Source organism: Astyanax mexicanus, chromosome 17 (genome assembly GCF_023375975.1).
Source record: "Astyanax mexicanus isolate ESR-SI-001 chromosome 17, AstMex3_surface, whole genome shotgun sequence".
In the NCBI taxonomy this organism is placed as follows: Eukaryota; Metazoa; Chordata; class Actinopteri; order Characiformes; family Acestrorhamphidae; genus Astyanax; species Astyanax mexicanus.
The window spans coordinates 16298007-16325829 of NC_064424.1; the positions used below are offsets into that span (position 1 = coordinate 16298007).

At 39.4% G+C, this 27823-nt stretch overlaps 2 protein-coding genes and 1 long non-coding RNA gene across 4 annotated transcripts; 2 read left to right on the forward strand and 1 right to left on the reverse strand.

The window, feature by feature from the left end:
• The first annotated feature begins 612 nt into the window (after window positions 1-612).
• si:dkey-175m17.7 (uncharacterized) lies at window positions 613-16409 on the forward strand. Of its 2 annotated transcripts, XM_022676272.2 has the most exons (5): window positions 613-1086; window positions 4277-4333; window positions 5865-8008; window positions 9299-9604; window positions 10382-16409. In XM_022676272.2, the coding sequence occupies exons 3-5, from the start codon at window positions 5881-5883 to the stop codon at window positions 10645-10647; spliced, it is 2700 nt and encodes an 899-aa protein (XP_022531993.1). In that variant the 5' UTR covers window positions 613-1086; window positions 4277-4333; window positions 5865-5880; the 3' UTR covers window positions 10648-16409. The 2 variants fall into 2 exon arrangements, with proteins under 2 accessions (XP_022531993.1, XP_007244555.2); XM_007244493.4 differs by lacking the exon at window positions 4277-4333.
• On the reverse strand, window positions 10557-21572 carry LOC125782381 (uncharacterized). The gene is made up of 3 exons (XR_007425029.1): window positions 21508-21572; window positions 16277-16355; window positions 10557-10643 (listed from the first exon to the last, which is right to left on the reverse strand). It is a non-coding gene; the product is annotated as an uncharacterized LOC125782381 (long non-coding RNA).
• si:dkey-175m17.6 (N-acetyllactosaminide beta-1,3-N-acetylglucosaminyltransferase 2) lies at window positions 21537-27823 on the forward strand. Its single transcript, XM_007244496.4, has 2 exons — window positions 21537-21925; window positions 24687-27823. Exon 2 carries the CDS (start codon window positions 24690-24692, stop codon window positions 26007-26009), a length of 1320 nt encoding a protein of 439 aa, XP_007244558.2. The 5' UTR covers window positions 21537-21925; window positions 24687-24689; the 3' UTR covers window positions 26010-27823.

Sequence of the window (27823 nt, forward strand, 5' to 3'; positions counted from 1 at the left end):
GCCAAGATGCATGAAAACTTTGATAAAAATCTAGGGTTATTCCACCAAATATTGATTTCTGAACTCTTGAAACTTTATAAATATGAACTTGTTTTCTTTGCATTATTTAAGGTCTGAAAGCTCTGCATCTTTTTTGTTATTTCAGCCATTTTTCATGTTCTGCGAATAAACGGTCTAAATGACAATATTTTTATTTGGAATTTGGGAGAAATGTTGTCAGTCGTTTAAAGAGTAAAACCAAAATGTTCATTTTACTCAAACATATACCTATAAATAGCAAAATCAAAGAAACTGATTGAGAAACTGAAGTGGTCTCTTTTTTTCCAGAGCTGTTTATTCTTTAACTATTCATTATGGGCAGATAGTTATGTAACAGATGATCTCGTGCACTTTATAGATAAGTGATTTGGGTTGTTGTTTAGCTGGGCTTTATTATTTTACCTTTATTTGGCTCTCGGTCTCTCAATAATCACATATTTGCAGAGACTGAACCTCTGAGCCTAAAGTGCATGTGGCTAGCTAGGCTCCATTCGGTGGTTTGTTTTGGTTGCCATTGGACTGGGATGATGTCATGCGTTTGGAAACCCCACCTTCCTCCCTATCATCATCATCATCATCCTCCTCCTCCTCCTCTTTCTCTCGTCCGCGTCTGCGCGCACGCGCCACACACCACGGCGCACGTTCACGCGCGTCTACGGCTACAGTGTGCTGCTCTCTGTGCTCTCTCTCTCTCTCTCTCTCTCTCTCTCTCTCTCTCTCTCTCTCTCTCTCTCTCTCTCTCTCTTTCTCTCTGTCACACACACATAGACGACCGGTGACAAAAAAAAAAATGCTTCATGCCGGGGAGGGAGCAGTGCGCGTGCATTAAACGTCCAGGAGGAGACGTTTTTGCAAGGGAGACTAATAGACTATATTAGCTTATATATTGTTATTATTAACGATAATAGTAATAATAATGCAGGGCATAAGAAGACTCAGCTAGCCATGTAATCATGCAGCCGAGCGGAACAGGCGCTGCTGGAGAAGAAGCACACGGGTGACAGCGGTTTGAGGGAATGATGATACAGCGGACCCCCCGAGTGTAACGTGAGTAACGTTACCCCCATCCTCTTTATTCTAAAGCCTGCGTGCGCGTGCTTGTGTGTGATCGTATTTATTATTCTTTCTGCCTTTATTTCGCATTAAAGCATTCAATAATTAAACAAACAAAACAGCTCAGGCCTGCATGTATAGTTAGCTAAGAGCTTAACTAGTTATCTAGCTTAGCTAAGTTACCTTTATTTCTAATAGCTGATGGAGACTGATGCAGTTAACCTAGCCAGCTAACCCATGCTCCCATCGGCCACACATGCCTATGCGGAGCCTATATGTGTGTATATGAGTGTGTGTGTGTGTGTGTGGGGGGGGGGGGGGGGGGGTTAACCCACCTAACGTTATATTAATCTAGTCTGTTTTTTCCATCTACTAGCCTAACTAAATAAGCCACAACAAACACACACGAGATTGCGTGACAGCATGGGCTATAGCCTGCCAGCCCAGTGGTGGTGTAACTACATAGCAATAACCAGCATTCACCCATTCACCCATCATCCATTTGTAGCCTATTAGCTATAGCTATTTATTACAGTGTTGATTTCTTTATGATGATGATGCCCATTGCTTTACTCAGCACACTAGGTTAGCTAACTCTCTATCCTTAGCTAACTAACTGCAGTGGTGCTGATCTGAAGGGCAGAGCTGGTAGAGAAAAAGAGAGGGAGAGAGAGAGAGAGCTCTGTGAACAAAGGCCTTTGAGATGAGAGAGAAAGAGAACATGCAGCTCTGCTTGTCTCTCTCTTTCTCTCTCTCTCATCCACTGATAGGAAGAAAGTGACGGAGAGGCTGGAAGCTGTGTGAGCGTAATGATGGGTGACGATGCGCGAAATCCTTCCCCTACTCCTCCTTCCACCTTATTTATTATCGGCACACACAGGGCACGGATGTGAGGAAATTAGCTGCATATTAAACGCAGGGTGAAAAAAATAAGATTTTTACAAGAGGGAGTGCTGTGGCTGGAGCTCCTGAACGTGTGACTGGGTCGACTGGCTGTGGTGTGTTGTTGTGGAGCAGGCAGGCCTGCAGTTGCCTGACGCAGGCTGTGCACTGATTTGTAGAGCATGTGTACAAACGACAGGGTCTGAAGCAATAGTCTGAAGTGTGTGCGTTTAGCAAGCTAGCCTACCTCAGTGATAGGAGACCTAACGTTACAGGCTAATTTTGTAGACTAGCTAGCTAACCTAGCTAACTGCAGTTAAAAGATGGGTGTTTTTTCTTAATTTGGTAGCCTATCATTTGAATCATAGTTGATAGTGTAGGCTAAATGCATAGATTTAGGAAAATAATAAAATAAATGTGCAAGAAAGTGTTCTGCCTAGGCCTGTCACGACTCCAATAAGCATTTTATCCCAGACATTATTAATAGAACAACAACAAAGCTCAACAAAGCAAATATTCCCTTTTAAAGACAACATACAAATCTAGAAAGAAATTACGAGACCACTACAGTTTCTGAATCAGTTTCTCTGATTTTGCCATTCATAGGAGTATGTTTGAGTAAAATAAACATTGCTGTTTTATTCTGTAAACTACGGACAACATTTCTCCCAAATTTAAAAAAAAAAAATAGTTTCATTTAGACTAAAAAAAGGTGCAAAAAAGAGTTTTCAGACCTTAAATAATGCAAAGAAAACAAGTTCATATTCATAAAGTTTTAAGAGTTCAGAAATCAATATTTGTTGGAATAACCCTGTTTTTCATGCATCTTTTTATGCATTTTTCATGCATCTTGGCATGTTCTCCTCCAGCAGTCTTTCACACTGCTTTTGGATAACTTTATGCCACTCCTGGTGAAATATATGCAAGCAGTTTAGCTTGATTTGATGGCTTTTCATCATCCATCTTCCTATGGATTATATTCCAGAGGTTTTCAATTTGGAAAATCAAGGAAAAACATCATCATTTAGTGGTCTCATTTTTTTTCAGATCTTATGATGATCGTCTTTTCTTTGTCTCCAAAAAAAGGTGTCACAAAAATTGGTTTTAATACAGAAGAATCACTTTTGATTCCTCAAGGAACCTTTTGTGTATGAAAAACAATTTAGTTTAGCTAAGATAACCTAGGTTAGTTTTGGTTGAAAGCACATTTTGCATCTGGAATATGATGTCCTTCCTTACAGTTAGGTTATAAGGTTACCCTGGCTAATTTTAATGAACAGCTGAAATAGCAGTTTATACGGCCATATATTCAGTTTAAAATCCACCTTTATATCGTTGTGTGTACCAGGACCCAATTAATTCATTTTTGGCCATCAGATCCAGATTCAAGCACAGCAGTTTGGTGTTTTTCCTGGTCAGACACACCCAGTACCCCTGGGAATTTATGAGAGAGGTGATGTAGGGGTGGATAAAAACATTACACTACACACCAGAAATCATGTGATAGGGACAAATATCATGTCCCCTGACAAATCTATCCAGACACTGCCAGTCATGGTTATTAACACCTTCTGTGCTATTCACTGTGGGTTGTATGCCTTCCATGACATATTCACTATACACACATAACACTCTGGATGAAAGGAATGTTAAATGCCATTCCAACTTTGGAAATAGAATGTTCTATACATTGGGCATCATTTATCAGGCCTCACTTGAAGTCCAATAATTTTTATCACATTGCCATAAGAATGTTGGCCAGTCTTAAACATCACTCACAACATGCACAGGGGTGGCCATTCCCAAACCATCCCCTGAGGAAACGCTTCATGCTTAATTAGCATTAGTATTGTCAATAACCATGTTATTCTCAAAAGAGAATCTTGTTGTTTTTAATGATAATATTTTTAATTATCAGATTGCCTACCTCTAAGAATGTCTATGTCTCCATAGACATTCAGTTTTTAGTCATTAATAAACATTTCAGTGTATGATTTGGGCTTGATTTCACGTTTGACTACCTACAACATAAACAACAGCATTACTCCCTTCACAGTCTGTGTAATTTGAGAACTGTTTGTGGCTGTTGTGCTCAGACAGTAAGCAAGCTCCGATGCAGAGGCCACTGCAAGAGTGCGCTGTTCTGGCTTCAGTCTGCTGTAAAGAAAACTCATTACCAATGTGTTTTTTTGTGAGACAGTGCTGATGAGGTGTTTGGTGTGTGAGCAAAAGTGATCAAAGTGATGTTGACTTGCACCATGACAAATCTGGGTCAATGTAACCACCACCCCCTTCACCACAGGCTACAAAAGGCAAGGCTGAAAAAAGAAAGAGGATGAGGAGATCGTCACCAGGCTCTGTGCGTGGATGTATGCATTTGGGATTAAAGGCATGGTGTGATGGCTGTGTCCTGAAGTGGAGTGTCTGTGTATATCTGAAGTGCAGTTTTGCATGCGTGTCCCTCCCATGAGGTCTATGGCTGATTCAGCCATGTCACATCTTGTATTTGTTCTCCCAGTCCTCCCTTTCCTTCCTCGCTTCCTCCCTCCCTCTGTCTCTCTTTTTTCTCTTTCTGTCTCTCTCCGCTTTATCTACAGACTTTCCTCTGACATTCCATAATGCTCATTGATAATGTTACTAGCTGCCACTTTGTAAAAATAAGCTGTTGAACTTCTTTGCGCAAAGAACAGAGTATTTATATTTTTATTACGGTGGGCTACTTGTCATCACAAATTCAATGCAAAATCATCATCATTATGTAACAGCTACTTTTTGTCCTTGCATAACCAATATATTGCTTTTTGTTGGAACATTATGGGGGCAAAATGCAGTGTTTCTTACAAATATTTCCTTTATTTAATTGCAGCCAGTATAAACCTAAGATATTTGAAGTTTTGTCTGGTAAACTTTATTTACATTGTTATTATACGTCTGTTTCTGCATTTCAGTCCTAAAGCACATCTCAAAAAGTGTCAAAAAGGGCAAGTAAATGCTAGTAGTGGCCTAAACAAAGGGTACTTACACTTCTGTAATGGCAGCAATAATGCATAACAATACATTAAGATCACTGAGAGCTTCCTTCAAGCTGGATTATCCTACCGGGATGTCTATGAATTTTTCAGCAAGACAGTGCAAAACTTGCTGCTGCACAAAACACAAAGGCATAGCTTCAGATGTTTGGCTTGACTAGAGTACTGGCCTGATCCCAGTAAAGATTGTGGGGTTATGAACACACAAAACACTTAATTGCTTGCTTTCCTTGAGGAAAAAATATTGTGGGAAGGAATGACAATGTTGTAAAGTGGTAAATACTAAATACCATCCCAACATTTTGTGTAATGTCTTGCAGGTAGGAATTGCAGGAATTGACGTATATTAACAAATAAACAATGAAAAAGCGACTAGACAATCCATTAAATATTTTAGATTCATACTGTCTCCAATGAAAAAATAGTCAACTAGCATTTTCCATACTGTTCCAACTTTTCTTATTTGGGTTTGTACAATTTGATACCAGGAGAATACTTTTCTTGTATTGTGTAACAACAGTGCACAAGAGCTGTTTATTTTTGTATTATGGGGACTGTCTTTTTTACTGATAAGTCTGTGGTTTTATCCTGTGTATTTTTGTCTCTGTTGTTTTTTGGTGTTCACTTAACAGGAAGGTTGTGTATGACAGACAGAAACTATAATTAGCTTCTGTGCATTACTCATCACAATTGTCTGCGTGATTGTGCTTGCTGTGACTAATACTAAACAGTTTTCTAAATACACATGTATTACGTGTACAAACTATGTATAGTTCAAAAATTACTACAATACCAGAATTAACAAGCACTGCTCAACTAATTCAGTCTATTTTTTTTTCTTTCTAATCCATAAATACACAGCTGTGCTTAGCCCCAGATGCCTCCTCTCCCTCTTGACGAGCGCATAGTGGTTATCCAGCGGCCTAAAAGCTTGGCTTTGCGTGTGGCCTCTCCACCGACCACCTCTCAGTCTTCCTCACAACGACTTACAACCCGCAACGAACCCCCACCCCACTTACCACAGCCCCAACCTCCTCCACCCCGTCCTTATCCACCCTCTAACTCTCTGTCCCTGGAATGCAGGCACAGGCATTTATCCCGTGTGCAGAGAGCGAAGGGAGAGAGAGGTCCCACCACAGACGACAGCACCCCAATCCCTAGTCACTGTCACAGCAATGGGACTGTGACTCTGGGTCCCAGACCTCACAAGCACACACATACCATTGACATTAAAGTCTCTGTGGACAAAGGAGGGACACATCCCGACAAAGGGCGCAGTAGCAGCTTGACCCGAGGTGGAAGCTTCAGAGAGAGCAGAAGCAAGAGAGTGTCTCTGCAGGTGGATTCAGAGCAAGGTGACAGAAAACCCAGAGGGAAGTCTTCTGACCCCCCAGAGAGGCAACAAAATCAGAACAAACCACAGCACAGTAGCCATTATCAAAACCAGCTAGCTGTTTCACCAGGTGGGGTCTTGGAATTTGTTCCAGCCCAAAGACAGCAATCAAAATCTAGGCGGACAAGAGAAGAAGAATTGCCATCAAAGTTTCATTCTGCAGTTGCCAACTACAGGGACGTGCCTTCCGTGGGTAACAAAGAGAATTCCAAACTGGGAACTGTCCAACAGCCTCCCAACCCCCACAGTCTACCCCGTCACCACAGCTCTGCCCCATCACCCCATGCTTCCATCTTAAACACCCACTACCCAGCTGCCCCACCCTCTGTTCCCTTCCGGGCAACACCCTCCTTCCAGAACATCAGTCAAACTCGCCCTTCGCGTACCAGAGATCAACGCCCCCAGATCCTCCACAATTTGCCTCTCTCTCCCATCTCCTCCCGTGGAGGCTTTCCCAGCCCAGACCACACCTGCACTATTGACTTTTCTCACCCATTCAACTGTGGCTGCTGGAGGCTGGTGCGTTGTAGGGGAGCGAGAGGCCACTCAGCTGGCTGTCAAGGTGGCACTGGAAGCCCATCCTCTTCATTTTCTCAAGCCCAAGGAGCAACTCCAAACAAAAGAGGTGACGGCACCATGGGATTGAAAACATTAGGAGGATGCTTGTCCACTGCCTCCACCACCAACACCTCCTCATCCAACAGCACTGTGTCCGACTGCCGTACAGGGCTTCTAAGACCTTTAGGCTGTGCATCCTGTTCAGGGGAAGGAAGAGGTTTTGAGAGTCCAGCCGCATTTCGTAAAAAATTGGTTGGCGGCTGCTTACCCTGTGCTCCCCTCTCCTCATCTGCTCCCCTACGTGCCCTGCAGAGTTGTGTCAGTGGTTGCAACCCCAAAGCAAGTCAAACAGGTAGCTCCACCTGCAGCTACTGTAGCAGTGATCCCATAGTCGTAACCTATAACCCTCACAGAGCTAAACCTCCCAACATGGGCCACAGTATTGGGGCACATACAATGGGTGGGTACCAACCTGATGATGATGATTACAGTGTGCGCACAATTTGGCCTGAGGAGCTTGCAAAGAAGATGACTCGCTCTAAAACCCAACCGAACCACCACAGTGCAGGTGTGGGGATGGGAACAGGAAGGGCTTGCATGGGCCATGACCAGAATGGAAGCAATGGAACCAGTCCAGTTATTCTGGACTGTCGAAACCTCCTAGAGTTCACTCGATCCCAACTGACTGACCATGCAGGGCGACGGAGACTCCAGCAAGGCAAGATGGCAGTTTTGGACTTCATGGGGTCCGGAAGCAGCAGAGACCAAGGCAGAGACTCCCTGAAGAGGCTCTGGAACAAAGGAGGAGATGCTGGCATGGGGGATAGTGATGGGATAGATGATGATATGCTTCCACGTTCACCTTCCCCTCGTTCTCCCACTCCTGAGTCTCCCATCTCATTCTCTCCTCCACCTTCTGCTCCTGGCACTCTCATCAAGTCCAAACCGAGAGGAAGAGAACGAGAGGGAGGGCACTCCTTACCATCGGCTCAGTCGCTTCATTTGGTCCTCAACTCACTTAACAGGGAGCAAGACGAGGAGGAGAATGGAAGAGGTAGGCATGCAGTTGAGCATTTCTTCCAGACAATGCATGACAAATACAGCTAAATAAATGATATTATCAAGTCAGATGGAACTCAATCATATCCTCCCTTTTAATACACATGTTTATTCCATTGTTTAAATACACTTTCTTGGCTTTTTGATCAGGTTAAAGCCTATAGACGAGGGATCATCAACCCTGCTTCTGGCAGGGTACCTAAAATACACCAGACTTCAGCTTTAGCTGTCTGATCTCTACATTTGGAATTGATGTGTAATCTAAGACTGTAGCTCTCCAGCAGCAGGGTTGGTGTCCCATACTATAGATGCTATGCATTTATTACTTGTACAACATGGTTATTATGTGAGCAGTGTCTTTAGTACTGCAGTAGTTGGACAATTATGTGCAACAGCTAGGCTTGCCATCTGCAATGTAATTTCAGCAGCAATCTCTGTAGCAAAATTGTAATTAGTCTAACAAATGACCAACTCTTATCTCCATAGACATCTTGGTACAATGCATATACATAACACTGCTCAATTGGAGCTACATACTCTTTAAATGTGTCACTATGCCTAATTTTGTAAAGCTCCTTTTCCTGAATCTCTCCTTCAAATGTACGGATTAATTGTCCCTGCCTGCGTTATTATAATGTGTTTTTTTGTTAACAAACCACAGGATAATGACTGTTAATTATAGCTGTGGTTTAGAGCAAAACGGGAGCAGGGAAAGGAGCAGAATGATAATGTGAACACAAACAGGAGAAGAGAAGGAGGGATTAAAATGTGAAATAATTAGATTTCTCTTTTGCAAAAATGGGGTCACTGACACCAAGCCCCTCCTGGCAGGCGATTAAGCATTTCTCCTATTTGCATCATGAAGTCTGACATTCTGTGATTCCCCTACACAGTTTTTTTTTAATAAACTACCCTCTTACAAAGTCTTACAAAGCAAATTGATGGCAAAACTGTAAAAAACTGCTCTGCACTGCTTTCCTCGTAGTCTAATGCATTCATTCCTCTTAGTCTGCATGTTGTTGCAATTATGTAAGCATAAAAGATTGCTCAGAGCAATGTTCAAATGAATGCAATTTTAATATGATGTGCAAATCTGGTCCCCTGTTCCATGCATGAAAGTAATAATATGTGGAACACAACAGTTGTTTTGGTATGATGTCTTCTTCTTAACACCAGCCTCCCCCCAGCACTTTCTTCCCCTAATTACTAGCTCAATTGCACAACAGGTACATTTATTGCAACCAGTGGACAAGATAATGAAAAGGTCTCTGTTGTTCTATGACAGTGCACCTCTCCCTCCCACTCTCCTCCTCCCTCCCTGCTTCCCTGTCGGACGAGAGTGTGATGACCCCAGACGTGGAGAATGCTGTGGTCAGCCCCATCCTGCCGTTGCTTTTCCTGGGAAATGAGAGGGATGCGCAGGATCTGGATCTGCTGCTGCGACTGAACATCGGCTACGTAGTCAATGTCACCACCCACCTGCCCCTCTACCACGTGGACACAGGTCTGGTGCGCTACAAGAGGCTCCCCGCCACTGATAACAGCAAGCAGAACCTCCGCCAGTATTTTGAGGAGGTCTTTGAGTTCATAGGTGAGCTTCTTGCCCACATTTATGTACATAGGGTGTCATGGTCATGTTCTACACTCATCAACAAAATAGTTGCACCCAGAAGGAATCAAAAAACAAGAATAAAACTTAATGTTCTGCGACAAATCCCTCTTTTGTCTTGGTGTAAATGAACAAGAATCAGTGTGTGGAAGCACCGTGGTCAGTTCCAAGACTAATGGTTTGTTTTCAAGTGTCATGTGTCCAGAAAGCCTGGTGTCATAGTGTGGGGTCCAATTTTGGTCTTCATTGCATGTGCACTTTAACAGCCCGACATTATATTAATGAAGTCCCACAACCAGCGGGAGGCCATACCCTTTCTCTGTGCACTCTCTGGTACGCTATTCCAACAGGACAACGCTTGTCCTCATACTGCTAAAGCCTCAAGCTTGCCTTGAATAACCTTTGAATAGCACTGTAATCTGACACTTCCTTTTGGGTTCAACTATTTTTGCAACCATTTCCTTGACTGCAAGTGTGTTTTTTGCTGTTCACCTCTGGCGTATTACATCTCTAAGATTTCAAACACTCTTCAGTTTGTCGCTTGTCTGATAAAAGAAAAGCACACAGTGTTTTTTTTGACAGGTGCAAATGCATTTCTTCTGTTTCTGTTCCTGTCCTTGAAAGGGAAATTATATTTGAAGAGCTATAAATAAAACAAGAAATGGATTTCAAAAATAGCAGTGGATATAAGGAGTTGATACTTTGCCTGCCTGTTAATATGTGGCCTATTTGTCATCTGTTCCACTTTGTTTTTTTCAGAGGAGGCTCATCAGAATGGGCGGGGTGTGCTGGTGCACTGCCAAGCAGGCGTGTCCCGCTCAGCGACCATCGTCATCGCTTACTTGATGAAGCACACGCTCATGACCATGACGGATGCCTATAAGTATGTGCGGGGTCGACGACCAGTGGTGTCTCCAAACCTCAACTTCATGGGGCAGCTGCTGGAGTTCGAGAGGGATCTCAACTCTGGGGTTACTCCTCGAATCCTCATTCCCAAACTGAGTGGCCTGGAGACACAAGTCTGAGAGAGAGCGAGAGAATAACAGGAGAGTGGAAGATGAGATAGGGCTGAGAAAGAGGAGGAGGAAGAAACAAGTCTCAAAAGGCTCCTTAGATGATTGCAAAAATAGATTTACATCTACATGTTTATGTGGGTTGTCTTTTGTGATGAGGTGTTTAATAATAGATCCGATAGATCAGAAAAAAGAATTCCGGTAAGGGTGCAGTAGAAACGTCTGGGGAGAAAGGAAACTGTTCAAAAGAAGAAATGAAAAAGAAATCCACTCTTTTGAGCATTTAGATGGGATAATTATAGAGCTTTAAGAGAAGTAGGAAAAACGTGTTTGTATAACCAACCTTAACAGTGATACAGAGTTCATAATTATGTGCCAAGTTTTATAACGCTTAACATCAAATCCTACATACTAATGCATTACAGCTCAGTTTATTGCAAATATTATAACAGTAACAGTATTCTTATTATTGATATTATCTAGCAGCCCTTGTTACACATACGTTGGTGTGTGTGTATGTTAAAGCTGTGAGGGCAGGGCTCCAATGCAATGCAAGTGGGGGTGGGGTGGGCGAACATCCTGGCTGTCAAGCACAGAAGAAGTTACAGTGATGTGACGAGTCTTTCGAAACCTGGGGGGCTGACAGGATGGGCGGCGGGTTGGGTGGGCTGGACATATTGAGACCCAAAAAACTGTAGCAAATTTCTCACACCTTCTCCACTGTGCACAGAACTTTTCTAGACAGATTATTCAATAGAGAGTTCAAACGCACTTTATTTTTTTATCCCAACTGTCCCACAGTCGTGACACAAAGCTGGCTGCTGACAGACTTGAAAAAGCTCAACATAGACATGATTTTTTATTTTGCCTTTTATTTATTTTTACTTTCTTTTACTGCTACTGTCATTACTTGATTCACTTTTTACATTCTTTATCTGAATTCCCTGTGTGGGAGATGTGCAATAGGACTGAGTAATGGTGGCCTCTAATGGCAGCCCGGTTAAAGAAATATTGAATTAAATTATTCATGTCGGGAAGGTGGTTCATAATAGACATTTCTGATTGAACTTGAGCTTTAGTTATCTATGATACCATCCCCAAAGATGTTACAGTTTGATGAGCAAAAAAATGCCTTTGGCAGAGGAATTGACTCAAATGCTACAGTATTTGGAAAATTCACGTTGGACAGAAGAACAGCGTTTTTCCTTTCCTACCGAACCTGTGGACTGTTTTTCTTTGTTTTAAGCATATACTGATTTCTTCTGGCATGGTACAGATTTAATTTATTTATTTTCACAGCATCTTTTCAAAATGATTTGTCAATTTGTATGTATCAGTTGATACAGAAAGATGAGCTACACATGAAGGAAATCATTTTCCGAGACTTCACAACAACATTAATTCATTAGCTTGTAAATGTATAGTACCTTACGTGAAGTTATCACTCTGAATCACTCTGCCCATACTCCCATTTTGAACAGGTTTTGTCAGTTTTATTTATTTTCCTAAATTCCTGGAGACAAGTCACGACAAGTGACGTTTTTGTTTTTTATGTAGATGTCAGATCAACAAACTTAAAGCTGTTATAGTTGATATTGTAGAAAACAGCTTTTGCCATTTGCTCTCTAGCACTGTCTGTATATGGAAGACTTTCTGTCTTTCCATTATTATCAGTGCAAGCTTGTGAAGCTAGCTCCTAATACACAACAGTGTATGTAGATTTAAGCCTGTGTAACAGATTCTGCACATAGATATGAGGAGGCAATTATGCCATATAAACATTTAATCTGATACGAACAAACGAAAAAATGTATTAGAACTCTAATTATACAGAGAATTATAACAAAAACTGTTTTTAGACAGTCACCAACTACAGCTTTAAGTAAAAATGAGCTGACATCTATGGATGACTGAGGTTGTAGTGGAATTGAACCAGTCCAATGATAATGGTACCGGTCCATTCCTATCAGAGGCAAAAACGTAAGGCGTACTGAGTATGCTTGTGATTTTTTTTGCTCAGCAAGTAAGTAAGTAAGTCTATCCCCATAGCAATTTACCAAGTGTACTAATTTGCTTAATTCCACATATTATCATGGCGGCCTTTTGAATAAACCAGACGTATTAAGCTCTCAGGACAGAAGGCAAATCATCTCCGCTTAACGATCGACTGTGGAAAACTACCACCCTTTTAATTCTTCCTCACTTTTCCTACCTTCTGGTCCATTGTTTACATTCTCTCCTCTTAGTTCACAGATTCTGAAGAGTGTTCCGGCTCTTTTTTATGATACTATGCACCATTCAGCTGTTCATTTCTTTATATTATGGAAGTGTAATCTGTGACAAAAGACCAGGCATTGTTCAGTTCACTGTGATAAGCTTTCTTCTTCCTGCATTTCGTCAAGTTCTTAGCCTTAGTCCTTGAAGTCTCCCCTCATCAGTCTTGACTTGCAGGAGGTTTGTCTGCTCTCTCAGAGCTCTTATCTCGCTCGCTGAGGCAGTGGGCTTGCACCCACCACTTCCATGTCTCTACTAATCTTCTCCTCCCAGAACTGCAGTGCTGCTTTGCATTTCATTGCAAATGAGCTGGGTCAGGATGCGGAGGCGTTAATCGTATTAGCCAAAAAAATTGTGTGTGTTGTGAAACACTCTTAAAAATAAATAATTAGTTATTTGGAAATATGTACTCTAAATGTATTCGGTTTAAATCCTAAACATGGCATCTGCTGCCACTCACATACTGCATCTGTGCAACAAGATGCTCAGGCATTATGTTTTAGAACATGGATTAAAATTAGGATTAAGTTTCAGTAAATAAGGTTACAGTTAGGGATAGAACATGGGCCAGGGGAAAATTTGTGAAAATGTAAAAGTTAAGCATCAACACAGCCTGTCCAATGGGATATACAAACAAAAGTAAAAAAAAAAAATCATTTGTTATCAATATTGGAATGGTAGAAATGCATGGACAGCAAAACACAAATTGATTCCACAACAGGTGTAGCGCCTCTGCTGGCTGGTGGCAGTATAATGTGTAACTCAGCCAATGACCAGGTTTTAAAAACAAATTTCGCTAAAATGAAAGAAAATGTTTTATCCAGTCATTAATTAATTTATAATACATTATACCAAAATATTATTAAAAAATTAAAATGTCACATTAATAAAAGTTTCTTTAGGAAACCAAAAGAGTCGCGCAGACTCTGATTTTGGGCCTCCCAATTGCGATTTAGATCAGTCGGAGCATATCAAACATTATTTTTTTTTATAACTCACTTAGAACAACTAGTGTTATATAATAGTGTACACTAGTCACAGACTCAGTCTGAGTGAGGTGTGTCAACAGCCAATGAAAGCTGAGCACAGAAACTAAAAAACAGGTATTTGTTTTTAGTATCTACTTGTCGTGTATGACTTCCACCTTATAAATCTGTAGTTTCGAGGTTTGTTCAGTTCAGTTTATACCCTGTTGTTTATTGTTCAATAAACATATTTTCCTTCATCATAAAAAAATTAGGAAAACTCATTATGGAAGTGTGAGATTTATTTTTCAGCGGGTTGAAAGTGCTCTGAGAGACCAGACCAGTCTCTGCAATCTATCCAGAGATGGATGCTGCTGATCAATTCAAATATTAACAACAAAAGTACTTAAACTTGAATATTTGTACTAAAACCATTGGTTCCTATATTGCCATTATTTCTTTACATATTTGTCTTTAGTATTTATTACGATGAGCTGTTGAATTTTAAATCCCTACTTTGCTTTTTTTTTTAAACCTTTTTTTTTCTTCAAATCTAAAACTGCCAGTTGCTTCGGCTTGTGTGGGTAGATACATACAGCACGTGTTTTAGAAGTGAAAATGAAATTCCACGAATGCCTTTAGGAATAGTAACGGTCTTCCAAGTCAGTGTAGCACCTAACGATGGACAAGAAATTTACATTGTGATTCTTGGAGATCTTGACCTTGTTCAGAAGTGTTTGTGCAATGTGCTGTGTATGTGTGTGTGTGTATGTATGTATGTATGTATGTGTGTGTATGTATATAAGAGAGCGAGATGGGGAGGGAAGGTCAGCATCTATTGTAAACCTTTCTCACCATTTCTAGTAGAAATCCCAACCTCAGGCCTTGCTTATGAATCATTGACAAAACTCTAACCTCGATGGAAGCCTGCATCTGTCAATGCCACAGTCAACGATGCCTTCTTTTCCCATAGGTTTGCTCTTCCAGTCATTAGGAAACGATTACCTCTCTATTCATTCAGACATACCTTCCATCGCAGACATGAAAAGCGTGAGATTTGGTACGAGGAACTTCAGTCAAGTGACTTCTGACATTTTCTCTCTCTGTGAACTATACACACAGCTTAATGTTCTTCAGAGACGCACCGAATACACTTGGAAAGTGCGTGTTAAACTCTAAAGAATGAAAAATGATAAAACATCTGGAGAGTGTATTTTTGTTTCTTTGTTTTTGTGTGCTGAGAGATCTATTGAGCTATGTGTCTTTTTGCACAGGATATTCAACATCTAAATGTAAATTTTGGTGTATAATTTGCTCAGACATGTAAATCTATGTCTATTTCTGTGACTTTATATATTTATTCATGTATGTTTATGCCTGTTTTTCAGTTTCCTCTTTTTTAAAATCATGATCTAAGTTATTGTGCCAAAATGAGGGGTGACTTTCGAGAGCTGGTGATTGCGACATCAGTCTGCGGAGGATAAAGAAGTGCCCTGGAGGATGAAGTGTGACGAGTGCTGTCCCATTATCAGTGTCTTGCCTTTACTCCCCTGCCTCCCTGGATGACACCAAGTTAGACCCGATGACAATGTTGTATTCCGTTGCTGTATCTTTATACATTATGTGCAGGTTTTTTTTCTCCGCGGAACTGCTGAACAATGATTCTCATGAGATGATGTTATATTTTCATATGTTGACAATGTTTTTTGTCTGATCATTACGATTTTATCAGTGACTCTTTTGATAGACGTGTATAGAAGTACTAGGTTACTGTCCCTTATGAATGGCAGGAGTAATTGGTATGCATGTTGTACCCGTATCTCCAATGACCTGAGATTTTCATGTCCACGCTACACTGTATATGGCGCAGCTGGACATATCAGTCTTTTCTCATGTGTGTTCAGTCCTCATTGTGCTCCTAAAAGTAAAGGTGCCTAAATGGTTCTCAGCATAGACATACAGTTCTGGGAAGAACACTGGTATTAGAATTGGTATTAGAGGTGCGCCGATACGATACTCAGTATTTTTATTGGTCCAATACTGGCCATCACTGGATCGTAATCGTGAACAAAATCAATATGATTAGGATTGTTATTTAGATGGACAGATGTTAAGCAAAATGCATTAAGACAATTGTATTATTTTCAGTATCAGTCCTAAGTTCAAGCACTTTTTACTGAAAGGATTTTCTTGTGTTCATGAAAACTCTTTTTGGCATCTTTATTTTCAAGGGCATCATTGGCTTTATCATTGTGAATCGATCAATAGGAGGGCTTTGTTGCTTTTTTTCCTAAAACCTACTGTGATTGAGCGACTGTGATATATAATGCTCTAAAGCAACAATGATAATCAGTATGAGAAACTGATTATTACCAGTTATGACTAGGATGATAATGATTTACCTCTTTAAGAAAGAGCAGAAGATCCAACGGTTGGCTGTATTACCGCAGAACTGTCCACCATTGATGTACTTGGAGATTTCTGGAAAACGAAATGATTTGTTGAAATACATTTTTTTACATCAAATCACCAATACACAGTGTCTGGCTTTCTTTGCTACAGAAGTTAATGAGATAAAAAGTGTGTTGTGTCTTACAATACAGAACACTGACCAGATATGTCCCTAAACAAAAAGATCCATATACAACAAACAAAAAGGTTAGGACAGTATGGAACAGCGTTTCTCACATTTACTTTGACTTTGATTTCATTGCAGACAGTATGAATACAAGATATTTTATGTTTTGTCTAATATAATTAAATTGACCAGACAGCTCTGGAAAAAACAATAAGAAACCACTTAAGAATGAGGATGATCTTTGATTTTACCAAATTAAAAACCTCTGGAATATAATCAAGAGGAAGATGGATGATCACAAGCCACCAAATCAAGCTGAACTGCTTGAATGTTTCCACCATCAGTGGTATAAACTTATCCAAAAGCAGTGTGTAAGACTGGTGGAGGAGAACATGCAAAGATGCATTGATTTAATTGATAAAAACTTGTTTTCTTTGCATTATTTAAGGTCTGAAAGCTCTGCATCGTTTTGGTTATTTCAGCCATTTTTCATTTTCTGCAAATAAATGCACTAAATGACAATATTATTATTTGGATTTTGGGAGAAATGTTGTCTGTAGTTTATAGAATAAAACAACAATGTTCATTTTACTCAAACATAAACCTATAAATAGCAAAATCAGATAAACTGATTTAGAAACTGAAGTGGTCTTCTATTTTTTCAGAGCTGTAGAGCTTGCCTTTACTAAAGAACCAATAGAGAACCTACTTTTTGTTTAAGAGTATAGTGCAGGGCACAGTCAAATGAGCCCACCACGAACAACAGGATTATTTAAAAGCAGGGGCATCAGTTTGGAAATTATTGGCCTGTCAATGAGCTTTGTTAGATTGCCATTGACTATTCAGTCATTTACCCTGCCCACTTCAACTTGCTGTAGTTACATAAGTGTTGGCCATTGTGTGGTGTTATTGCTGTGTGCCGTGATTTAGTGCCCTCAGGGGGTTAAATCAATAGGGTGCAGGACACATACTGTAACAGAATCAAAACTCAGGTCCTGTTCTCTTAGAGCCTTCATAAGTACAAAAGCCTGGGTCTAACAGTGCTGCCATCATGATGATCTAATCATATCAGTTGCAAGGAGGAGGCTGGGGTGGGGTGAATAGGGGCACTGCTTGCTCTGGATACTAAAGCCCAGGCCACTTCAACTTTTAAGCTGGGCTGATAGAACAATGCCAGAATGGTAGTGTGCCTGAGAGGGATAAGAAAACTGGGGTAAGGGCTTTTAGGATGCATTGGAGTGTGTGTTCAGCATTATGCAGGATGAGTGTGTAGAGGTTGTGTCCGACATATTCAGAGCTGAGAATGAATCACATCTACATCAAATATAAAAAAGACCCTGCATTTGCATAAATCTACCTATTGGCTCTGTCTATTTACACTGAAATTAAAAGGATTTTTTCAGCCTGTGTAGCAGGGGCGGGGCTAGACTGTTTAAACATTATTTATGTAGGACCATCCTTGCCTCAGAAGAGTTACACCACCACGTGGAGTAATGATGCAGTAACTTTAGTAAGTGAAATTGAGTCTTAGGAAGGTTAGAGCTTCAGAGGTTAGAGATGTTTCAATAACATTATTGATATTTGATAGCACATATCGCAAATTAAGATGGTACGATATATTGCAACATCAATATTTTAGCCCACCCCTAAAAAGTTGCTCCTTCCGAAGAGCAAAATCACTCTGTGGAGCTTTCTTTATTCCGTATCTTACTGTACTCTAACTATCATTACCAAACCCTGCAGTTAAATTGATATCATCACTGTCCAAAAAAAAACAAGTATCTATAATGTAGTGGATTTTTACTTTACTAGATAATTTGAACACACCAACTGTCCCTTCCACTGTGTAAAATTTCTTAATGAATCGACCAATAGAAATTCTCCAAAATTACCTAAAATAAAGTATTTTTACATTGAAGGTTATGTAGGTTTTATCTCTCTCCTGTAAAGTTGCTGTTTTGAAGATACTTGTTTTTCATTGAAAAGGGACGATATACAGGTGCATCTCAAAAAAATTGAATATCATTAAAAAGTTATTTTATTTCAGTAATTCAGTTCAAAATGTGAAACTCAATGTGGACCAACACCAGCAGATGAACATGTCTCTTCAAACCATCTTTGACCATTAGTAAATTTTGCATTTCATCTGGAAATCAAGGGACTAGTGTGAAGTTCCCACAATCAGTGCTGGTTTGGAGAGCCATGTCACCTGCTGGTGTTGGTCCTTTGTGTTATATCCAAGTCCAAAGTCAGTGCAGTGTTTTTCCAAAAAATCGTACAGCACTACATGCTTCCCTCTGCTGACAACTTTTATGGAGATACAAATTTCATTTTCCAGCAGGACTTTTTCCAGGCACACTGAATCCTGGATGCTGGAGATCTTTGGGTCATCAGGTGGCACTGCATTAAAACAGGTATGTTTTGTACTGAAAATCACTGTATGGACTAATGAACACTTAAAGAAAATACTGTCTGTGAACATACTGCAATCCACAAATGCAAATTAAAGCTAAACCATGTAAAAGAGAAGCCATATGGCACCAAATTCAAAACTTTGTGCACAATGATTCCTGCCAATTCTCTGAATCTTTAGATGATAGTTTGTGTTGTAGATGGTGGGATAGCCAAAGTCTTCACAATAAAACATAGTAAAACACTTTCTGAAATTGTTCCACAACTTTTTAAATGCTGATTGTTGAATCTCTGCCCATTTTCTGAGGGACTTTCACTCTCTAAAATGCTGCAAATCTAAAGTTTTGCAAATTGTTCTTATTGGATCTGTTTTTTATTAGTACAACTTACTTTCCAATCTTTTGTTGGCCCACCCCAACTTTTTTTTAAATGTTTAAAGTTCTAAATAAGCTAATATTTTTCATTAAATAATACATTTTATTTTATTTAAATGTCTGATATGTGTTCTATGTACTATTGTGAATAAAGTGGGCATTCGGTTTTAATTTAATTTAATTTTACCCAATGCCCCAACTTGCAATTGAGATTTTAAACAATTTGACTTTTGTTTGTTAAATTGAGGCATAAAGTCTAGTTGTAAATTACATTTTCCTTTCAACAAAGAATCTGCATTCAGAATGCTTAATTCCGTAGAGTAAAAGCCCTAACCTGCCAAAGCCTAATCCTTGTGCCGGAAACTGAGCTCTGCCGATCAGGATCTGAGCCTAGCCCCTGTGTAACAGCAGATTTATTTCTTTATTTATGCAAATATCAGTCATATCATTCTCATAAATTTGGATCTGCCACATTTAAGATGGAAGTGAAAACTTGGGGGGGGGGGGGGGGATGCTAATGCTAACTTGTCTACTAAATGTGAGTGAGATATTAATTTCTTAATAATAAGACACATCTTGTACTCTAGCTGGCTCTAGGAACATTAAATGAAAGAAAAAATGGAAGCAATTTTCTACAAACTTACCAAGAATCACCTTCACCCATCACTCCAACATGCATCCATCTTAAAATCTCAATTTATAAATTTTTTAAGTAATTTTGCGGTGGTCTCTAGTATGAATTAATGCCTGTGGGCCGTAAGAATTTTGGCTCTTACTCATGAATATTCATGCAACCTATTGCCTCTGATTGGCTAACAGCACTGTGACTATCCCTCCACATCTCTGCAGTGGGCGGGTCAAGCCAAGTTAGGCAAAGCAATGAATCCTGATTTACAGGTTGACATCAGTCCAGAGGCTTTTCCTGATTCGCTTATTTTTTCTTTCTGTTTTTCTTTTGTTGGCTAATGCAGGCAATGGGGGTAGGAGAACAGTTTCATGTGCAATATGCATATACAACTCGAGTGACCAACTGTATTTCAAAAAGTGCAAATACAAAATCATTTCTAGTGAAATGACACCTTTAATAGTGCTTTACTGCCATATTACAGGCTAGCAACTGTATGTAGAGTAGACCCAACTGATCTGATTAGTTGTTGCATCCCTAAAAAAAAAACATATTTTTGGCTGCAGGGGTGACAATGTATTAAAACTTGTATTAAAAACCATTTGAATTCACTTGATACTTGATATTTTCAGTGCCATTGCCTTTTAGCCCTGAAGAGGCCTAAAGCCATACATGTTTAAAATTACTGCTGCTTCTATAATAATGACCGAAGTAAAACTCAAACTGTGCTATGGGTATCACCGCTAGTACTCCAAGCATCCCAAGGTGGTACACTAGGTGACCTCAGAAAAACATCTGCTTGCATCGAAATATTAAAAACTGAAATCTATAAAAATTTCCACCTGTAATTTTCCTAGCATTACATTAGTGTTTTGTGCTTTATCTGTTAGAACCTGTATGTAAGCTACGATTCAGTCCTTCAATCTCAGAACTACAGTTTTAGCATTATTAACATCATTGACGCTGCGGAACGCCACAAGATCTGCTCTATCAACCAACAGACACCAACAGTTTACTACAGTTTCTGCACTACAGTTAATAGCTAAATAAGGTAATAAACAATGTAATTTACTGATTGGCTCTCATGTTGTTTATTTACCACTGTCTAAATCCTTTTGAGAGTCTCAGTAAGAATACTGTATTAACCAAAACAATAACCAATCAAACAACTTCCCTAATCATACTAACGTACAGACTACAAAAAAGAGCAAGCTCCACACAACAGGTGATAAACAACTGGTTAATATATGAGGACATGTATATGTGTGAATTACATGTCTAGCGTACTGTGTATAAATAACTATGTGTGTGGTAACTACACGTGTTTCTGTGAAATAGCTTGTAGGTGGTACTTTGAGGGTTTAGTTTGGACATTGGTGTTACATGGCCTTAAAAGTTTGAGAACTACTCTATTAGAAGAGTAGCAGTAGCAGTACAAAGTTTTAATGACAACTTAAATGTCATAAAAGTAAATATACACAAAAACTACTTAAATTCAGTAACAAATTACAAATTATTGTACAGTAATTGCAATGTAACTATGTTACTATCCACTACTGCCCAACAACACTGTTACATAATAACCTCCTCACTGTGGTCCTCAGGTCTGTCCTACCTGATAGCCGGTGTTGTACCTAAACGTACCTTGTTTGTGAAGGTCACGTGGTTCATAGCACTCAACACGCCCCTGAAGCTGAAACAGAGCAGAGAAGCAGAGCAGGGCTGAGGTGAGGTGAGAGCTGGATGCTACAGAGCAGATATCACACACAGCTCAGTCAGCGCAGTCCTGCACCTGCCAGCGAGTTAGTGAAGGGTGAATATCCGACTGTTTGCTCCGCTGAGCCACACACACACACTCTATATCAAAACAGCAGCTGTTCGCTTCATTAGCTCATTATATATCTAATGAAAATATAGAGAGGAGTTCAGCATGAGCAGAGCTTCAGACCCAGCGCTGTCTGGAGGAGATGTGTCAGTGTACCTTCTGGAAACTTCAGGAGCCTGACGAGTGACTACAGTCCTCCCTGAACACACCGAGAACACTGGACCTCAGAATTAGCAGGTAAAGTAATGAACAGCTACAGAGTCTATAGAGCTAGTTGTGGTGGGCTGACCTGTACAGCTGGTTTCTCGTGTTAGCTCTTTAGCTTTGTTCATTTTACATGATATTTCCTCAAAGCCTCAGAGCCTAAATACAATTTAGGAAAAAATAAAAGGGGCTTGCACTATTCACTTTAAAACTTTACTGATAAATATTCGTCAGGCACCCACCATTACCAGCTTTATAATGCAGTTAAAACATTTATTTAGACTGACGTTTTGTGTACAATTTGTTTAGTTTATTAGTTTATTTAAAATATATCTATTATTCGTGTCTTATTTATACCAATTCCACATGCATTTTTAATCTATACTGTCTTTAAAAGTGGATTAAATATTTATATTAATAATTAATTGTTCTTTTCCTTAGATTTTTGTCATGCTCTTTTTTTCTTGTAATTTATTGTTCATTGTTGTTCATATCACCTTATGTTGTGAAGCACTTTGAGCAGCATTACAGCTCTGGTAGAAAAAAAGAGACCACTTCAGTTTCTCTGATTTTGCAATTTATATGTATTTGTTTGAGTAAAATTAACAGTGTTGTTTTATTCTATAAGACAATATTTCTCCCAAAATTCAAATAAAAATATTGTCTTTTAGAGCATTTATTTGCAGAAAATGAGAAATAGCTGAAATAACAAAAAAGATGCAGCGCTTTCAGACCTCAAACAATGCAAAGAAAACAAGTTCATATTCATAAAGTTTTAAGAGTTCAGAAATCAAAATGTTTAATAACAGTTTAATCACAGTCTCCTCCACCAGTCTTACACACTGCTTTTGAATAACTTTATGCCACTTTATTTCCTGGTGCAAATATGTAAGCAGTTCAGCTTGGTTTGATAGTTGTGATCATCCATCTTCCTTTTAATTGTAATCCAGAGGTTTTCAATTTGGTAAAGTGGTCTAATTTTTTCCAGAGCTGTATGTATGAAAAGTGCAAAATAAGCAAAATTATTATTAGAAGGTTCCAGAAAGGTGAGCCTGTACCATTACAGAATAGTATTCCTGGAATGTTTTGTAATATGTGGCGTAATAACAGTTTGCACCATAATTTTATTAAAACATTTCATACACAACACTTACAGCTAGACAACATTTAAATTAAATAACATTATGAACACATATGAAGTAACTTTGCCAATACTAAAAATACAGTAAATTAGAGATGCAGTGAATATTCTAAAACTAAAATTATTCAGTTATTTTTTGTTATTTTAATGCAAAAAGAAAAAGTGAAAAGACCAAATAATTGAAAGGGGGGACAATTAATGATAATCTGAAATGAAACCCAAGCATTCAGCCTTCAGTTGACTGTTTCATTTTGTGTGGTTTTGTTTTGAGCAAAAAAAAATGTTTTGTGCATCCTTACAATAAATACAATACAAGAGAATACAAACAAGATAAACTGTTTGATAGCTCTGATAAATTTCAGAGCATTTTCTAAATATCAGTTTCGCATTACATTATCTATTGTACCTTTTAGGGTAATGCAAACAAAAATGTGTAAACAAAGTGTTTCCATCCACTGGGTAAATGTGCTCTTGTGGTACCTGAGGTAAATATCTTGAGCTGTGTGATGCTGTGGGCCAGGCGAAGTCAGGCACAGATAATGAGCCCCCTGGGAGCAAACCATGGAGACTGAATCCCCTAAGGACCCACTCTTAATGGACCTAAGTCTGCAAGGGCCAAGGTGGTACTTTCAATACTTAACAACGAGCAGCTTTGCCTAAACAGGTTTCTCGTTATTTACAGATCTTTGATACTGGGGGATGTAGGTGGAGTTTAATCATGAATCATGTAGAGTATTGTGCAAACATTTCTGACACATGAGCACACTAGTTCTGAGCATTTTTTTCAACAAAAAACATGTTGCCCTTGATACTTGATATATCACAAGACAATTATCTACAATACTTCACAACATCTGTTTTACTGAATAGCATAGAGTACTCCTACATGAGCAAATACCAGATATTAAGTATTTATGTGGTGAGTTTCATAAAGTTTGGCAGCCAATGTTCTTCACCACAAGTTTACTGTGTGAATGATGCAAATCTGGCAGTTGTTGTTTACATTGTCTCAAAATTTCATGATTGATAGGCCAATAGAAATGCTTCAAAGAAACTTGGAATACGGTGCTTTAATTGATTTTGAAGGTTTTTTTTTCCTTCTACTGTAGAAATAGCTTTTAGGACAACATACAAGGGATTTGCATCACAGCGATGACATACACTCTATGAAGGGTTCTTTGAGCAATGATACAGGAGATGTTTATAAAAAAAAGAAAAGTGAGTTTAAAGAATCTTAAAATTGGGGAAAAAAGTAAAACGGGGGGCATCACTTTGTAGTGTCTTTGTTTTTAAAGTGCAGACAAAAATAAGAAGGATTTGCTACTTATACAGTTGTGGGCACTCCCAAGCAAAGTTACATACTGCTATCCCATGGCCATTTTAAATTACTTTGATTACATATCAACCATTGAATTATATTGGAATTTGTGAAACTCTGTGAAATTAGTATTTACTAACCAAACCTGGTATTGCATATCTTCTTATAATACATCTATTAGGTGGAATATCAACACAAACACATTGAAATTACACAAAGTTATTAATGCCAAAAAACAATTTTAAATAAAATGATTTTCTCATATTTTATTATTTGACTGTTTGGAATATGTAATATATAACTTCATTAACATATTGCCTCTTCTCTTGTTCCAGTCCATGGCACGATGCAGGTGCAGCGGAAGGGCCCTGTGCCTGTGTGTCCTCCCTTTTGTGATGATGAGTCACCTCTTGGTGTACATCATGGTGTCCATTTTCGTGGCCATGTCCTATGTTCCAGAACCTCAGCTACCTCTTCATTTTGTGGCCTCTGGAGCTTCATCAAACTCTGGAGTGTTAGCACCCCATCCACTCGCCACCTTCTGGAACCTGCGCTTGGTGGATGGTGCTCTGTGGAACCGCCTTCAGCATCTCCAGGACAGACAACACAATCCCATATTGAGAGGCAACAGAACAGAGATTGGGGATCCAAGCACTGACCCTAATTACATGCATCAGGCCGATGGACCTCCTCCATGTAGTCCTGACCCACTCTGGGCATCTCAGCTGCCTGACTTCAACACTATGCCTGAACAGATGCAGGACTTTGTGTTGTCCATGCACTGCAGGCGCTACACTCTCCTGATTGACCAGCCTGACCTGTGCACTGGGCAAGACGCTGACGCAGAGGCACCAATGCTACTCATGGCAATCAAATCCCAGGTGGGGAGCTTTGAGAACAGGCAGGCCATTCGGGAGACGTGGGGGAGGAGCGGTCTGGTACAGGAGGAGGCAGGGGGAAAATGGTGGCAGGTACGCACTGTTTTCTTGCTTGGAAGGCAAGACATAACAACAGGCCCCCACCCAGACCTGGGGGCGCTTCTACAGCTGGAGAGCAGCCACCACAAAGATGTCCTACAGTGGGATTTCAGAGACACCTTCTTCAACCTCACCCTAAAGGATATATTGTTTTGGGACTGGCTGTCCATGCATTGTCCGCACATTCACTTCATCTTTAAAGGGGATGATGACGTTTTTGTCAGGACAGGTGCTCTCCTGGGCCTCCTGAATGAACACCTAGGGGTGAATAATGACAGCAAAGAAATAGAGCATTTCCTTGTGGGGGATGTAATTACCAATGCTTGGCCCAGTCACCAACCCCACACTAAATACTATATACCTGAGAGTTTCTATAAAGGTGTGTACCCAACGTACGCAGGTGGAGGAGGAGTGGTTTACTCTGGTGCCCTGGCCAGGCGGCTGCGAGTGGTCTCTCAGTGGGTCAGTTTATTCCCTATTGATGATGTGTATTTAGGCATGTGCCTCCACAGACTTGGAATATCGCCCAGTCATCATCCTGGGTTTTTGACATTTGACCTACCAGAGGCTGAGAGAGGGAAACCGTGCGCCTACCGCAGAGTACTTCTGGTGCATAAACGCAGCCCCAAAGAGATGCTTACGCTTTGGAGGGAACTAAAGGCTTCACTGCCTGCATGTTAATACAGGCCCATGAAAGAAGACTCTGCCATTTTGACTCTGCTGACCTGCTTTGTATAATGACCAGAGGCACTGCCTTTTAAAAACAACACAGATTTGAATGTTTACCATCAGGTATTTTCATATCAGTGAAGAGTGCGTATTTGCATAATAAATCGTTCACTCCACTGCCACTCTATTGGCAGTTTGGTGACTGATGCTACTAAAGTCATTATGCGTTAATTATCTGTCATGATAGAATGAGCTGTGCTTGTTCCTCTACCTGAATAGGCTGGATTCATTGTGTTACTTTGGAGATGTACAGTTTGTCATAGTATATATTTGATTTATTTTTTCTTTTTTAAGAAATGTAGAACCACAAATCAGAAAAAAAACTTTGCACAGAGTTTTTACATTTACTTTTATTTAATTGCAGACAGTATACACTCAAGATCTTCATCTTCTTGAAGATATACTTAATTTCCTTTCTTAATACACATCCTTTCTTTCATGTATTTTAGCCCTAAAACACAAGCCAAAGATGGGATGGTAGCAGTTAAGAGCTAGAACTAAATAATAAAGTAATTCAAAATAGATTATGTCAGCTGGTAATTATAATCATGATCTAATCATTAGGCGTGAATTAAAGGCTTCAAATGAGTTAGAAAACTATTGAAATGTAAAAAAAATGCTGACCTGACAAAGCATGATATATATTTAGTTATACTGCCTGCCAATAAATAAAGGTCAAAGTAAATGTAAGAATTACTGTACATCTTCCACAAGGTCTCATCTTTTTCTGATATGGGGTTTATTTGGTTGTGTATATCACCGTCTTTACTTTTTGATGTAATTTGTGTCATCTTTTACTGGTACTTTTTGGAATTAATGGACCAATAGAAAGGCTTCAGAATTAAATATTTTTACATTACTTTAAAAATAAAGGCTTTGTTCAGACTGTAGGAAATTTGGATTTGTTTCCCAAATCAAATCAGTTGGGATGACTGTTATTTGCAAGTGATCAGATCAGATTTGCATGTCCTGACGCACAGATGTATCGTTTAATAAAAACATTCTAAGAACTTCCAGAAAGCTTGCCAGATATATAAAAAACACAGAGAGTGTAATTGCAGAGGTGTTGCAAACATTTTGCTACAGTGGTTGCTATATGGTTGCTAAGATGTAGCTATATTTCATGCTAGTGTTAAAGTCTGAAAAACATTTGGATAAATGGTGTAATACAAATATATCTAACAGGTAGAGCTGTGTTCACAAGCTTTTGGTCTGATTGGAGTCTGGTGACATTTGGCTAAATGGTGGAATGCAAACCTTGACATGAAAGGGACCTTAAATCAATACTTACTCAAGTTAGTAAAAACTGTCAACTATCAAAATAAATTAGGGTAATTTATAAGCATTCAGATCTGATCCAATTCACACACACTTATTTATAAAGGGTTAATGTAGTAGCAGGTTTTCATTCTACACAACAATTAGCTCACCTAAATCCACTTGTTTTAATTAAGTCTTCAGTCATTCAAAAACTGATTACACATGCTTCTGCTTTACTGAAATGAAACCCTGCATCCATATGGACCTTTTGCAGAAAAGATTGGCCACTCCTGTTTTTCTTCTGAATGTGTAGACCATGCAGCTTGTAATTAGCTAATCACTGAAAGCAATGCATTGCATGAAGATACCTAAAACCTTTGGTCTGTTATCTAGTAATCACTTTTGTTTAATTGTTTTCTGTTGCTTATATTTATTGAGAAATTTAGTTTTAAAAAGTTCTGGAATAATGCCATGTACTAAATAAATAAAATAAATGTTTTTGTAAA